Genomic DNA, 14,997 nt, shown 5'->3' with positions numbered 1-14,997 from the left:
CTGGCTTCTGATTGGCTCGCAGCCCCCACGGCCTGCGGCACGTCCTAGGCGGTGACAGCACGCAGGCGCGCTTGCCCCGTAAGGCCCGGAAGTGGTGGCGCCAACGGCCCGCCCGACTTCGGCCGCTCTAGCGCCTGCGGTGCCCTCCAGGACCCGACATTTGTCAGCGAAACAGCATTTCCTCGGCGCCAGTCACGTTGTCGCGCAAAAGGTAGAGTTGGAGGAGGTTAACGAACCACTCCAACGCGCCAGTAAGTAAGATGGCGAGAAGGGGGGGGCGATCGATAGCGCGGCGCTCGGCGCTTTCCCCTGTGCGCCTGCGCGGTGGACGTGCGCTCGGAGCGATCGATCGGCCTGAATTCGTGCCTCCATTTTTTGGGGGAGAGAGCGGGAGATCGAGAGAGCCGGACTAGCGGGTACTGGGGGGCTGGGATGCATGGAGAGCGGCTGGTGCGGTCGGCTGGGGTCTTCACGGGACCCCAGGAAAGACGAGCGAGGCGGGAAGGCCCGCTAGTGAGCGGGGTGGCATGCCCCCGAGTCGCCAGGCTCGGCCTGCACACCCCTTCCTCTTCCTCGAGGGCCTCGCTCCCACCCTCACTCCATCCGTGGTGCGCTTCTATGGCGGGACGGTGGCGGAACCCAGTGGGCGGGGGGGGGGGGGGGGGGGGGGTCCGTGTTCTCGCCCTGGTCCCCCTTCCAGTTCCGGGTGCAAACAGGTCTAGGCCCTGCTCTTCCTGACCTCGGGCCTCACCTGCAAACTGCGGGCGGTAGTCAGGCACTTACTAGCCCAGCGAGCGAACGCTCAGGGAGAGTGGAGAAGCGGGGCTCGTCCTTTTGTTTCTTAACCTGTGAACACCCCGTGATGCTCCTGGCATCAGTGCAGAGACGGGATCGAGCAGTGATGAAGTTCTGGGATCTGGTCTGGGCAGTCCTGGCGGCCACTTGACGAGTTACTCAGCCACGTTTTATTTTCAGTTTCCTAACTTCTTTGTGCCGGTTTCATCGTCTCTGTCGTGCCCTAGTGGTGTCTGCACAAGCACAGATTTGTGTACATTTGCTTCTACATGTGCTTAAGTACTTTGATTGAAAATCATTGATTGAATGATTTCATGCGGTGAGCTAATGCTTGTAAAGTGCTTAGCACTTAATAAATGTTAGCTGTTGTTATTAACACCCATCAGTGCAGCACAGGACTCAAGCTCTGGGGTCAAATACCCTGAGTAAAGATCCAAGCTGTGCCATTTACAAGCCCTGTGATCCCAGGTAAGTTAACCTCTCTGGGCCTCAGGTTGCCTATCTTATCTCTAAAACAGGATTAGATGCTATTCAATGAGGTAATGCATATTAGTTGCTTATGTGATGGGTGTTCTATACCGCACTGAGCGTCTCATTTTAGCTAGTTTGTCATGAAACTTTTAAGGAGCACTGCAGGGACGCATTAGGAACAACACAGTCCCTGGAGTCCAACCCTCTGTATTCTAGTCCTGGTTTCTGCAGGCACAGTCGTGAGACCTGGGTCAGGTTGTTTTCCCTCCTCGTCTTTAACAAGATCACAGGGCTTCCCTGTGAGATAAAACATAAGGAACACTCAGTGAACAGTTAACCGTTCTCATCAGTAGCTTCAGTTATTCTGAAAGAGTTAGAAAACATGGTTCCCCACGCCCCTCCTACAACACAGCCCTCCTTCCAGGATCAGTTCCTGTAAAGGACAGCAGTACTGGTGTTACCGCACACTCTGCTCCTTTCTGGTTTTCGTCTCTCCCTCCCTGTCTCTCATCCCCTTATGCTCTGACTTCTGATTTCTTGTCTGCCTTCGACTTCTGTTCTTTATTGCCGTCCCCAGGCTCCTGTGCCCTTCAGATAGCTGTCCAGACATACATACACATACGAATATTGATTTTTGAAAGTCAAATTATTTAATGTCCACCAACTGGAGTTTTGCGGGGTTTTTTTGCATAAACCAGAAACCGTCATCTACAGTTTTCATTTTACTTTTTAAGAGAGAGCTGAAAAACTCGTAAACCAATCCAAGTGCACAGTCCTTTAGATTTTTGCCCTTTTTTTTTTCCCCCGAAGTTTGTTTATTTTGAGAGAGGGAGAGCAGGAAGAGGCAGAGAGGAGGAGGGAGAGAGAATCCCAAGCGGGCTCCGCAGTGTCAGCATGGAGCCTGATGCAGGGCTGGAACCGAAACACCACGAGACCATGACCTGAGCTGAAATCAAGAGTGGGACACTTAACTGAGCCACCCAGGTGCCCTTTTCCATTTTTTATGGTTGTTTTGACCATATCCCATTTGCCAATATTTTACTAAGCAATTCATCTTTGAATCTTTCCAAAGCATTCAGCTTGATTTAGTTTTCATAGCTTAGTGGCTTCAGGGGCGCCTAGAGAGCTCAGTCAGTTAAGTGTCCGACTCTTGATCTCAGCTCAAGTCATGATCTCACAGTTGTGAAATTGTGCGCTGCATCACTCCTTGGGATTCTTTCTCCCTACCCCTCCCCTGCTGCACGCTCTCTGTCTCAAATAAATAAACATATATATATAAAGACCATATCTGTTTTTTTTAATGCTTTTTATTTATTTCTGAAGAGAGAGAGACAGTGTGAGCAGGGGAGGGTCAGAGAAAGAGGGAGACAGACTCGGAAACAGGCTCCAGGCTCTGAGCTAGCTGTCAGCACAGAGCCCGACATGGGGCTCAAACCCACGAACTGTGAGATCGTGACCTGAGCCAGATTCAGACACTTAACTGACAGAGCCACCCAGACATCCCATGAGACCATACCTGACATTCGTAAACATACAGCTTAACTGGTGGAAACAGTGTCTAGACATTCACCAATAGCCATCTTACCTGTTGCACAAAATGGTCCGTGTTTTCTTAAGAGAAGAAATAGAAGATTCTGGGATGGCAGTATAGACTAAAAATGGCAGGTGGGCCGTATGACAGAGAAGAATAGTTGATGAAAAGAAGTTCTGTAAGTAGTTGCTAACATGATTTGCATAGTGTCTGTGTGCCACTGTGCTCACTGCTCTGCATGTACCATCTTTTTTAACCTTCGCTAACTTGCCTAACAGCTGAGGAACCTGACCTCAGAGGCACAAGTTTGCTGACCAAAGATCATGGCAACTGGTAGAGCTGGGACGTAAGCCCCGCCGGTCTGCCCAGATCGCCGTGTTGCTTCTGTGATTTCTCATGCCTCTGCCCTTCACCATGCCTGTATTCTCACCTTGCAGCTGCCCAGGAAATTGCCTTCCTCTTCTCCAAGATGTACAGAACCAAAGTGGGCTTGAAGGACCGCCAGCAGCTGTACAAGCTGATCATTAGCCAGCTGCTCTACGATGGCTACATTAGCATCGCTAACGGCCTCATCAATGAAATCAAGCCACAGTCTGTGTGTGCGCCCTCGGAGCAGCTCCTGCATCTCATCAAACTAGGTAGCTTGGGGATGCAAACTCATGAATTCCTTGACGGGCTTTCACATGTTTTCACAGGCAGAGTTTTTCAAGATGATTTTTGTCCAGTTTTAGTGCCTAGTATGTGTCAGGTACAGTGCAAGGTACTGAAAGAGTAAAGCAAACCCCAGATTCTGAAGATTTCAAACCGGTGCTAGCCTTAGGCTCTTGAGAAGAATTATCTGGAGCATTCTGTCATTGTATTATTGACTTCAGATTTCAGTTCAAATGTCATCCCAGGGTCCTTTCTGCTTTTTCTAAAATAACCCACTCTCTTCCCCACACCTTCCCAGTTACTCTAGAACAACAATCCCATTTCCTTCATGGCAGAATCACTGTCTGAAATGTGCTTCACTGTTTCAGGCCGTTTCCCAAACAGTCTGCACCTCCCCAAAAACGGACAGCAGGCACAGGATCTTCGTCTTGTTCAGCAGTGTATCCTGGTTCCTGTCTGGGTCATAGGAAGCACTCTATAAAATAGAGAAGTCCCAGTATGTTTATACCGTTTGACTTAGCAATGCCAGTTTTTATGTAGGTTTTTTTTTTTTAAGTTTGTTTATTTTTGAGAGAGGGGGAGACCGTGTGAGTTGGGGAGAGGCAGAGAGAAACGGAGACACAAAATCTGAAGTAGACTCCAGTGTCTGAACTGTCAGCTCAGAGCCCGAGGAGAGGCTCCAACTTGGGAATGGTGAGATCATGAAGGCCGAAGTCAGACTCTAAACCAACTGAACCACCCAGGTGCCCCCATGGTGTTTTGTTTTAATTAAAATTTTTTTTTCATGTTTATTTTTGAGAGACAGAGAGAGACAGAATGTGAGCAGGGGAGGGGCAGAGAGAGAGGGAGACAGAATCGGAAAAAGGCTCCAGGCTCTGAGCTAGCTGTCAGCACAGAGCCCAACATGGGGCTGGAACTCACAGCAATGAGATCATATCCTGAGCCAAAGTTGGGCACCCAACCGACTGAGCTACCCAGGCTCCCCTGGCAATGCCCCGTTTTGAGAATTTGTTCTGAGGAAACAAAACAAAAACAACTGAAATACCCAACAATAAGGAATTTGTTGTGAATGTTCTTATATCCATCAAATTGGGTCCAGCCACGTGATACAGATAACTATTACACTGGCCAGATGTTTATTCTGTCTGACTAAATGAACAAGTAAGTTACAACATATCATATGGTGTGGTTCTATTTTTGTTTCAAGAATTGTAACACCTGTGCATGGAGAAAGGTCCAGAAGAATTCATTCCACCATGTTAACAGTAATTATCTCTGAGTAACCTAATCCAAGGTCATTTTTATTTTTGTGTTCATTTCTATTCCTAATTTTTCTTATATTAGTAAACATACTGTTTATATGGTATGTATAGTTCTTTTTAAATTTAAAATGCATTTTCTTGAAAAATTTGTATATTAACATTTTTTCAAATATGTTTCACTAGTGTTAATGCTAACAATGTATCCTTCTTAATGAGCCCCAAAGCTGCTACTAACAGATCTCAGCACTAACAATATGAAAATCCAGAATGAGAAAAAATGGGCAACTTAACTATAAAACTGCTTTTTAGAATTTCTGTGGTTGTAGGTAAAGTGGAAGATTTTGGAAGCAAAACTTAGGGGGAGATGAAACGACCCTATTGGAGGCTGACCTTCCCCAGTCAGTGTTACATTGCCTGCAGTGTTGTCACTTACAAGCACCCAGGTGGATATACATGATTTTGTGAGGTGTCAAGTGTCATGCGGCTCCAAGACAGAGGAAGTTGACACTGGCAAACATCTTCCCCAGTTTGAATCCAAGATTTTGCCTTGACTTTTAAAATAACATTTTTTCATGCACTTAAATGTTTTGGATTCCTTCTAGGAATGGAAAACGATGATACGGCAGTTCAGTATGCAATTGGACGTTCAGATACAGTTGCCCCAGGCACGGGAATTGACCTGGAATTTGATGCAGACGTCCAGACCATGTCCCCGGAGGCTTCAGAGTATGAAACATGCTACGTCACATCCCACAAAGGACCCTGCCGTGTAGCTACCTACAGCAGAGATGGGCAGTTAATAGCTACTGGATCTGCTGATGCTTCCATAAAGATACTTGACACAGAAAGGATGTTGGCCAAGAGCGCCATGCCAATAGAGGTAAAACTCCCTGTCACGTAGTCCTGTCTGCCTTTTGTTGTTCATTGGGAGAGTGAGAGACTACTTTAGACCTGCTTTAGCTTAGCGTGATCGGGGACTTTGACTTGGATTTTATACTTGGAGCATCTGCTTTCTCGTCGGTCTAGGTCATGATGAATGAGACGGCACAGCAGAACATGGAAAACCACCCAGTGATCCGAACGCTTTATGACCACGTGGATGAAGTCACGTGTCTCGCTTTCCACCCGACAGAACAGATCCTGGCCTCTGGTTCAAGGGATTATACTCTTAAGTTATTTGATTATTCCAAACCATCTGCAAAAAGAGCCTTCAAATACATTCAGGTTAGGAATATTTAGAAAGAAGCTGTACATTTTTTTTCTAAAAACAAAGAGTTGGTGTTGTAGGACTATTCTTGTTTTTATTTATTTCTGATTTTTTTAATGTTTTTTATTTATTTCTGAGAGAGAGAGAGGCAGCTTGAGCAGGGGAGGGTCAGAGAGAGAGGGAGACACAGAGTTGGAAGCAGGCTCCAGGCTCTGAGCTGTTAGCACAGAGCTTGACGCGGGGCTCGAACCCATGAACCGTGAGATCATGACCTGAGCCGAAGTCGGACGCTTAGCCGACTGAACCACCCAGGCCCCCTTCTTCTTGTTTTTAAAGTAGTCTCAGGGATCATCTTCTAAAACGAAGCCAGCAGCAAGGATACACGCTGCAGGCGGCTCGGGAGTCAGAGTGCACTGGCACATGGTCCCCATGCAGTCAGGCACCCACTTTCTCTCGTCACAGCTTATGCAACAAGGGGTCAGAATCTGTATCACTCTTTCAAGGTTGCAGATCCCCATTTAAAGGCAAAACACAACCACTTCACCGAAGTGTCACTTAACAGGAATCAAAAAACTATTCGGTTGAAACTATCAGACGTTTACTGGAAAAGTGACATTCGGTACTCTGTTTTGAGTATGCAGTTCAGAAATATTAATGTGTTCGTAGTGGCTTCCACCTTTTAATAATTTAACTGAGTATTTTACTCAATAGTTGGAGCCGTAGGACAGGTTGAAGCTGCTGTTCACATGCACAAGTTGTGTTTATCTGCATTCGTTAACGTGTGAAAGTATCCTAGCTTGATGTTCCATTCTGAGTTCACCCGGTGTCCGTTTGCAGATCCTGAGGCTCACTTTCCGGGTTTTCCAATACCGTCACACCAGTAAATAGTTTTTAAAATCTCTGTTCAGTAATACGTTCACATGTTTTACAAAGTTCAGTGTTCCTTCTACCTTGTAACATCTGGTCATTGTTTTATGTATTCTTTCCATCAACCAGATATTTTCCACATTTCCTCTGCATTTAATCATTCACCACTTAATGTGTGTGTTCCGACAGGAAGCTGAAATGTTACGCTCCATCTCTTTTCATCCTTCCGGAGACTTTATACTTGTTGGGACTCAGCATCCTACCCTTCGGCTTTATGATATCAACACGTTTCAATGTTTTGTCTCTTGCAATCCTCAAGATCAACACACCGATGCTATATGCTCTGTTAATTACAATCCCAGTGCCAATATGTACGTAACCGGTAGCAAGGACGGCTGCATCAAGCTGTGGGATGGCGTTTCAAATCGATGCATCACAACTTTTGAGAAAGCGCATGACGGTGCTGAGGTTTGTTCGGCCATTTTCTCCAAAAATTCCAAATACATTCTCTCCAGTGGAAAAGACTCTGTAGCTAAACTTTGGGAGATATCAACAGGACGAACGCTGGTCAGATACACAGGTACGCGAAAAGTTGCTGTTACTTCACATTTCCGTAGCATTCTTTGGTTTCCAGAACTCTTAAATCCCCACAAGAGAGCCACGCAATGAATGTCTGCATTGAGCAAGGCAGATGCTCTCCCTCTTTTAGACAGGAAACCGAGGCTGAGAGATTAAGTAGTTTAGCCCAGGCTATCGTGGTTAAGAGCTAGAACAGACCCTTGGTTTCTGAACTGTGCTTCTCAGTATGTTACAGCTTAAACTAGATGAGATCTCATTCCAGCAACATGTGAGAGTCTGGTGGTCCTTCCATAGACCAGGGGTCTGCCCTTTTCCCTCAGAAACATGAAAGGGGTCCAGAGAGAAGCCCGAGTCAGTGGATCTCAGTAAGTGTATGCATTTGGGAAGGAAGGTGGAGAGGGAAGACCTGGGCCTGTCCATAAGAGAGCACGGGCAGCCCTGACAGTTCCTAGGTAGTGACTCTTCTCAAAATATCATCTAATTCTTCTTATCTCGGAGCAGCAGAGGCTGTTGTTGGGTAGAACACCTCCAGGAAACTTCAACTAGTTTCCTGTGTTGGGAGATGTTTGTGTCATACACTAAAATCACCATGTCCAGAACTTTGAAACTCTGCAGGAACGCAGTGCCACTGTAATTGCTCTCCTGGCTGTGACGGTAATCGCTTCTCCTTCTAGAGAAGATTGAAGAGGCAGAGACCTCTGAGCCACTAGGGTGCAGCGTAACCCACCTCACAGCCGCCTTCTAGTGACAGTTTGCGGCCTGCCTTCCATCTCTGGCTTCTGAGCCAGACCGTCCATACAGCTAGCAGGTCTTTGGAGGAGACATTTTTGTCCTAATTCTTGGTGACTTTGTTGAAGCACTTTTGTAGGGAGCTAGCTAGAAAATTTGTCTCTGATTATTACTGTTAAAGGACTGTGTGCTTGTTGCAAAAAGAAGATCCAGCGCTGATCAGAGTAAAAGTGGGAGAGCCTGGTCTGTGTTCAGCAGTGACAGCCACTGTCTGGGTGTGGCGTGTGTGGAGGGCAGGCTAGACCCTCACAGGGCTTCTTACACTCCTTCTGTCCTGTGAGTGGCAGCGTGTTTTATGCTTGTACCCGGCTGCCAGGCTTGCTTTGGCCGAGAATTGGGATTTGATTTTAAAATGAGATTCTACTGAATTTATATGCAAATTCCCTCATTTTCTAATTCACAGCCTGAGACCCCATCATTTCAGCATGTTTAGGGTCTGTGTTTCCAGTTTTAATGTTGAGTTAGAATTCAGTGGGTTTTTGAAGTAAGGAAAGACAAGGAAAAGCTATCAAGCATCAGGAATTCCAGTGTTCCAGTGTAAAAATTCAGAATACTAAATAAAATGGTGAACTAGGGACACAGGGTAGCTTGTATAGCAGGCGCATGTCTGATACTGGGCAGTGAGCTTAAGGAGCGATAGGTGACCATCAGTTCTCTAAACCTAAGAAATGCCCATGGAAGTATCTTTTTGTGCTCCTCAGTTGGTAGGAGTTTAAAAGATGATATTCTCTTGTATTGAACAACAGTTGGGGAAATTACATATTTTGTTGTTAAGGGGTGTTGATTGGAAACTTTCTCAAGGGGAGGTTGGTGTCACGTATCACATTTTTCAGCATATGTATATATTTTGGACTCAGAAATTCAGCCTAAAAAGGTTGTTGGCAAGCACATCCGCGCACAAGAAAGACGTCCGTCCCACCGTTATCTAGGTAGGGGAGCGCTGCAGACGGCAGTGTGCACACTTGTCACACGTCCTTTTCACAGCGTGCGGCCTTTAGAAATAAATACAGCAACGTCTGGGAGCACGTGTGTAGCTGACGTGCCCTGTACCTCAGGCTGGTCCTCGCAGCCATCTCGTGGGCTGCGTTGTCCCCCAGGAACAGAAGAGAAAGTTAAGGCTTAAAGGTGCTACGTAGTTTGCCTGTGTTCACGTCACTAGTAAGCATTGAACCCAGATCTGGCGCCAGCGCCTGTGGTTTTATCCATCAAACCGTATTCCGTGTTTATAGATCTCTCCTACCTACTGCTGAGTAAAAGGAGCAGGTGATGTGAGCTCTGACTTCTATAAGTCACAAATGGCCTACAGGAAGGATAGTCATCAAAATACTGACTCCGGGTGTGGAATTGTCAGGAACTTTTTCTTTTTTACACTTTGTATGATACTTTAAGCATAAAATCTGGATTTTCATGGTCCTAAAAAAGCCGAGAGCTTCTTTTTGGAGGTGGATGTTCAAACACCCCAGCAGCTCTGTTCTAGGGATTCAATCCTGAGGAAACAGTGTGTCCTGTATGAAGAATCTGTCACAGCATCACTCACAGCCAGATACAAACTAAATGCCCAGCAGGAAAAGAAGTACTAAATAGCGATGGTGCTTCCAGACAGTGGTGTAGTCTGCAGCCGCTAAACACCAGGAAAAATGTACCTAACAAAAAGTTGGTTTAAACTGGAACAGAAAACACCTGTATAACGTGGTACCAATTTTCTATTTTATTATTATTTTTTTAGTGTTTTATTTATTTTTTAGAGAGCGAGAGAACACGGGCACGGGAGGGGCTGAGAGTGAGGGGGACACAGGGTCCGAGGCGGGCTGTGTGCCGAGAGCAGCGAACCCGATGTGGGGCTTGAACACCCGAACTGTGAGCGAAGTTGGACGCTCAACCAGCCAAGCCACCCGGGTGCCCCGGTATTTTTTTTTCCCTTAAGATGTTCCCAGGCCTGGAGGTACATCAGAACGTCAGCGGAGCCTGAGGTGGTAGGTCGGCGGCGATTTACTCCTGCATACTTCCCCGGAGTGTCCAAAGTTACACAATAAGTGTGTATTATGCGGTCTTTACATCGAGAGGATAACGGACGAAAGCCCGCAGTGTGAGGGTCCGAAGTGCCGCCCCGGGGAGCCGCCCTCCACCTGCCCCCTAACCTCTCGTATCTGTGCAGGTGCTGGCCTGAGCGGGCGCCAGGTGCACCGGACGCAGGCTGTGTTCAACCACACCGAGGACTACGTGCTGCTGCCGGACGAGAGGACCATCAGCCTGTGCTGCTGGGACTCCCGCACCGCCGAGCGCCGGAACCTGCTGTCCCTGGGCCACAACAACATCGTGCGCTGCATCGTGCACTCGCCCACCAACCCCGGCTTCATGACGTGCAGCGACGACTTCCGAGCCCGGTTCTGGTACCGGCGATCGACCACGGACTAGCCCGCCTCCCGTCCCTGGGCTCCCTTCCTCGGGCCTCGCCCCTGCCCCCCGCCGGGTCCCGTCACCAGCTTCGGTAGTGAGTCACTGCGCCATCTGGCGGCCGTGCTGCCACCTGTCCGTCCTCGGATTTGTACAAAAGGATCTTTTTTTACCTTGATGTAGAATCATGGTGGGAAAAGTTGGAAGCGCAGATCTGTGCGGTTGCTCGCGTTCACTGATTATTCCAGTGTGATTCTCGTCGGTTTTGTAAATACAGGACTCGCCACTTCTCTGGACTCGTGATCATTTGAGGAAGGCTAGAGCGTTAAAGTGCTTTCTAGATCTCAAGCGGACCTGTCGTGAGGGATTTTCACCCGGCGGTCCTGCCCGCCCCTGTGCCTCCTCTGCACCCTCCTTGCGTATCTCCCTTCCGAACAGTTGAGGCAGGTGAGCAGGCCTGCGGCTCGGATCCAGATCGCCGTGCCACCTTGAAACCAGTTTAGAGAATCCGCCAGCCCCAGCCTAAAATGATACCATTCTGACAATAAAGCTCAGATCTGCAACCTTAGTCTTATACCTTTTTCACTTCAATAAAATTAATGGCCACTTTTTCCTGGAGATTTCTAGGAGATGTATCTTTCATTGTACTTCCCACCTTCTTTCATTCCCGCAGTGCTTGTCTTCTGTAAAGGTCTCTGATAAGGTTCTTGCCAGTGGATGGAGCGCGTAATTGAAGATAAGCATAGTGAGCCCGCTGCTGCTCTTGGGCCATAGCTTAATTCACAGATGATTGACTTTGTTCTTACATAATTCTAAATCTTACTTCTCAGTTCTCTTCAGCATGAATTGCTCACTACTCATCGTGGATGCACGTGGCAACTATGTTCTGGGAAGATTTTTGCAATTAGCCATCTGATCGGGGTTTTCTCTTTCTTGAAATTTTATAGAAAGTGACAGTATTTCTCTGGATTCAGCTCAAGCTAGGTCAGGGAACCCTAATGTCCCTCTGAAAGATTGACTTTGGTCTGTGTTTATCCCCAAATGCAAATACCTCACACTCTGGGTAAGAATACCTAGAAATATAACCTACGATCATTTGATAAAAATATTAACTAGATTAAAGTTAAAGCAATTGTTTCATGTTACAGGAACTTTCAAGTCTTCTGAAGTTCATTGCCTGAAAATTCCGTTAGTCATCCTCCATAAGGGTCATTTCAACTCTTTGGCCTGTGGACCCGTTTGAAGCATTCTTCATGTGTTGGATCCATTTTCCTTCAGGTTTCCAAAGAGCTATGTTTTTTGGTCTATAGTGAGTTTAGACTTAATTTTGTTTGGCGTCCTGATTCTTCAGTGTTTGCACTCGGCCGTCTATGGGTGCAGCTTTTGGAGGAGAAACCTACTGAGTGGGAACAAGGATAAAGGTCCCATAAAGAAATTACCAACCAAAAGTCCTCACTTCTTTCTCTGGCTTTTGTTTTGCCTTCAGGGCACGGAAGCACAGCCGAGGCGAACAGTTCCGGTCCCTCTCCCTCTCCCCTAGCACGTGCGCCCGGAATGGCCACGTTGCATTCCTGATTTAAGTGCCACTGGGACTTTTTAACTGTTCATGAATTTAAATAATAATAATGCCTACTTTTTCCAGTTTCTGGAATAGTCTCAGCCATGGATCTGAAGTTTCAGGACTTCTGTCTACAAGATCAAGATACTTCTGTGTGTTTCCAAAACAGACACATTTTTGTCTTTTAAAAATCACACTAACATTCTGAACTGTTAAGAATGCCAGGAATTACATGGACTCGGCATCAGTATGTCATTAACTGCCCCACGTAACACCCTGGCTTTAACGGTGAATCATAGGAACGTAGAACTTCTATGTTATTTTTTAAAGATATGTAATTTCTAAAATAAACTTTTTGTATATAATGATAATTTAACACTAGTTCTTTTTTTTTTTTTTTTGGACCTTGCTTTGAATGTTTACATATTTGAACGTGTGTTTTCAAACAGCAGTCAGTCGTGACTTTGGACTGGAACCTTTCATGCTGTTCTTTTAGTGTTTCATTCTAGAAGTCGGATTTTTAGAGCAGATCCCCTTTAGCCTTGTATCTCTTCTGCTCTACGAATCTAAAAACTAAAAAATTTAAAGTATAACTCCATTTCTTTTGTTGATTCTGAGACACCAGTCTTTTGCCTTAAACTTTGGTTTCCCCTCAGAAGGGCAGTGATGTGGGGAAGTGGAGGCAGTCTCAGCTCTGTGACCGACCAGTTAGTTAAGCAAGTCATTTCCATGCTCAAGTGCTTCATCAAAATGGTCCCTAGCGTGCACTCAACCAATGAGGTGCTTTTTTTTTTTTCTTGTAAACACAGCACGATAGAAACAGATTTGGGGGAAGAGGAAGGCATTTACTTTTGAGGGACTTCTGCTTCTGAAGATACAGTGGACCAGATACTCAGAGCCCTTTCAGTATGCACCCGCATAGACTTTATTTTTAATCTCTAAATAGACGGCTGAGCCAGCAAGAAGTCCTCAGGCAATTCCTGGGAGGCAAAAACAAGCAGATAGCACAGATCTAGACGATCAGGACCGGTGGGGCATCCAGTTGAACCAAGGACTTCTGTCGCTCCCCTGGAGCCTAATGATTTCTGAGCTCTGGCCACACGGTGGGAGCTTTGGTAAGATCTAGAAAGAAAGCCCAGAACCCAAAAGGTACCCCCCTCCCCAACCCGAAAGGGTGAACTTCCCAAAAGCCCTGCCTCCGGGGAAGAGGACACCTGCCTGCCCCGGCCCTGGCTCAGGTTTGTGGGAAGGGTCTTCCGAGAATCCCGTCTACAGGCTCTCTGTCCAAGTAAGGTGGGAACGACTCTCAGCACCTATGTGGCTTGGAGAAAACCAAACTGAGAATTTAAAGCAGCTCCCATTGACGGTGGCCAAGAACACCCGAGAGAAGCCAGCAAAATTAAGGAAGAACAGCTCTTTCCCCCAGGCCTCCGTTCTCACAGATACAGCCCTATGAATCATGGGCTCATAATCGAGTATCTGAGGAAACAACCACCGTGAGGAGAAGCCATAGAAACTAGAAACGAGTCACTTGGAGACTTGGAATCCTCAGATGCACAATATGTGAGTGTGTCCGACAGGATCTCAAATGGGACCGAAGACAGAGACTTTAGGAAGTGACCAAGTGGATTTAAGCAACAAAACCTTTTGGGAAACGGTCCTTTCTGTAGCTTTCATTCCTCATGCTTTTGGCCTTTCCCTGGAGCTTTTCTCCTTTGTCTTCCGACTGCCTCGGTGGGCGTTCTAGTCTGTGAAGCCTCTCCCACTCGCCATTCGGAGAGTTTACTCTTCACATTCTGGCTGCTCACCCCACGATGACACCTTGGCGTGGGGCACCATTTTCTGCCCTGGGTTTTCTGCTCCCTTTAACACCTGGCCCTCACCCAGTGGTCCCCTCGACACCCAAAACATTTCCTTTGCATCCTGTGTCTCAAGTCTTGCACCGATTCCTTTTCCCTCTCAACCTTGGGATCGAAATTCAGGCTATGAAACTGAGTCGTCATTGACCATTATTGAAGCTGTAGAATCCCAGTCTTCCCTGTTTTATCTATGCATTAGGGAATTTAGCTGAATTTGTTGACAACTGATGAAATTCTACTTTGACCAAAAGAGCTGTACTAGAGTTATCTTCATGAGGTTACAACCTACCAGATTATCGGATAATTTTAAAGCCGCGCAGTCTGACATTTCCTGCCAAGCCTTTAATGCTCTGCACATTGTTCCCCTGGTGCCCAGCTGCACTTTAAAAGGTCAGGTATTGGGGCTCCTGGGTGGCTCAGCTGGTTAAGCATCAGACTCTTGATTTGGGCTCAAGTCATGATCTCATGGTTCACGGGATCCTGTCAGCCTCCACGGTGACCGTGCAGAGCCTGCTTGGGACTCTCCCTCTCCCTCTCTGTCCCTCCCCCACCCTCAAAATAGATAAACATTAAAAAAAAAAAGTATTGAGTGCCTAGCCTTCAAAGACTGCCCTCAGGAAGCTTCATAGCTAAAAGTCCATGTGAAAACAGTTAAGACATACCAAACGACAGTCCGTGTACAAAAGCAGTCTTTAGGAGTGAAGTGATCTTTATTAGGAGCTTTTGGTGTGAAGTGATCAGATGCCCTACATTTTGAAGAGAAAATTCATCCAAAATGCTGTGCTCAGTAGCATTCATCAAGGGGCAAAATTACCACATTAGAGTCTCTCCACCTGGGTTCCCTTGAACTCTAGCTGTTTCAGCTTTCAGTCACTGGGATATTACGAAAGCCACCCAGTTTCCTGGAATAGTGAAATCTTGCAATGTTTGTGCACAGAAGGACGCATTTGCTTTAAGAAGTAAATACAAACGTCTAAGGGCTTTCATTCAGAAAAATGACAGGACCAAATACCAAACTGAGAAGCCAAGCCCCT

General features: G+C 46.7%; 1 protein-coding gene across 2 annotated transcripts; it reads left to right on the top strand.

Annotated features, from left to right (window-relative positions):
• Positions 1–49: 49 nt before the first annotated feature.
• Positions 50–11,114, top strand: CSTF1 (cleavage stimulation factor subunit 1). 2 transcript variants are annotated; one of them, XM_039236898.1, is made up of 6 exons: positions 50–251; positions 3,235–3,435; positions 5,313–5,590; positions 5,737–5,934; positions 6,974–7,364; positions 10,308–11,114. In XM_039236898.1, exons 2-6 carry the CDS (start codon positions 3,267–3,269, stop codon positions 10,565–10,567), a joined length of 1,296 nt encoding a protein of 431 aa, XP_039092829.1. In that variant the 5' UTR covers positions 50–251; positions 3,235–3,266; the 3' UTR covers positions 10,568–11,114. The 2 variants fall into 2 exon arrangements, with proteins under 2 accessions (XP_039092829.1, XP_039092828.1); XM_039236897.1 differs by lacking the exon at positions 50–251 and adding an exon at positions 333–416.
• Positions 11,115–14,997: the final 3,883 nt, after the last annotated feature.

The sequence above is a fragment of the Hyaena hyaena genome, unplaced genomic scaffold, assembly GCF_003009895.1.
Source record: "Hyaena hyaena isolate Hyena2069 unplaced genomic scaffold, ASM300989v1 scaffold_119, whole genome shotgun sequence".
In the NCBI taxonomy this organism is placed as follows: Eukaryota; Metazoa; Chordata; class Mammalia; order Carnivora; family Hyaenidae; genus Hyaena; species Hyaena hyaena.
This window is presented reverse-complemented; position numbering and strand designations above follow the sequence as displayed.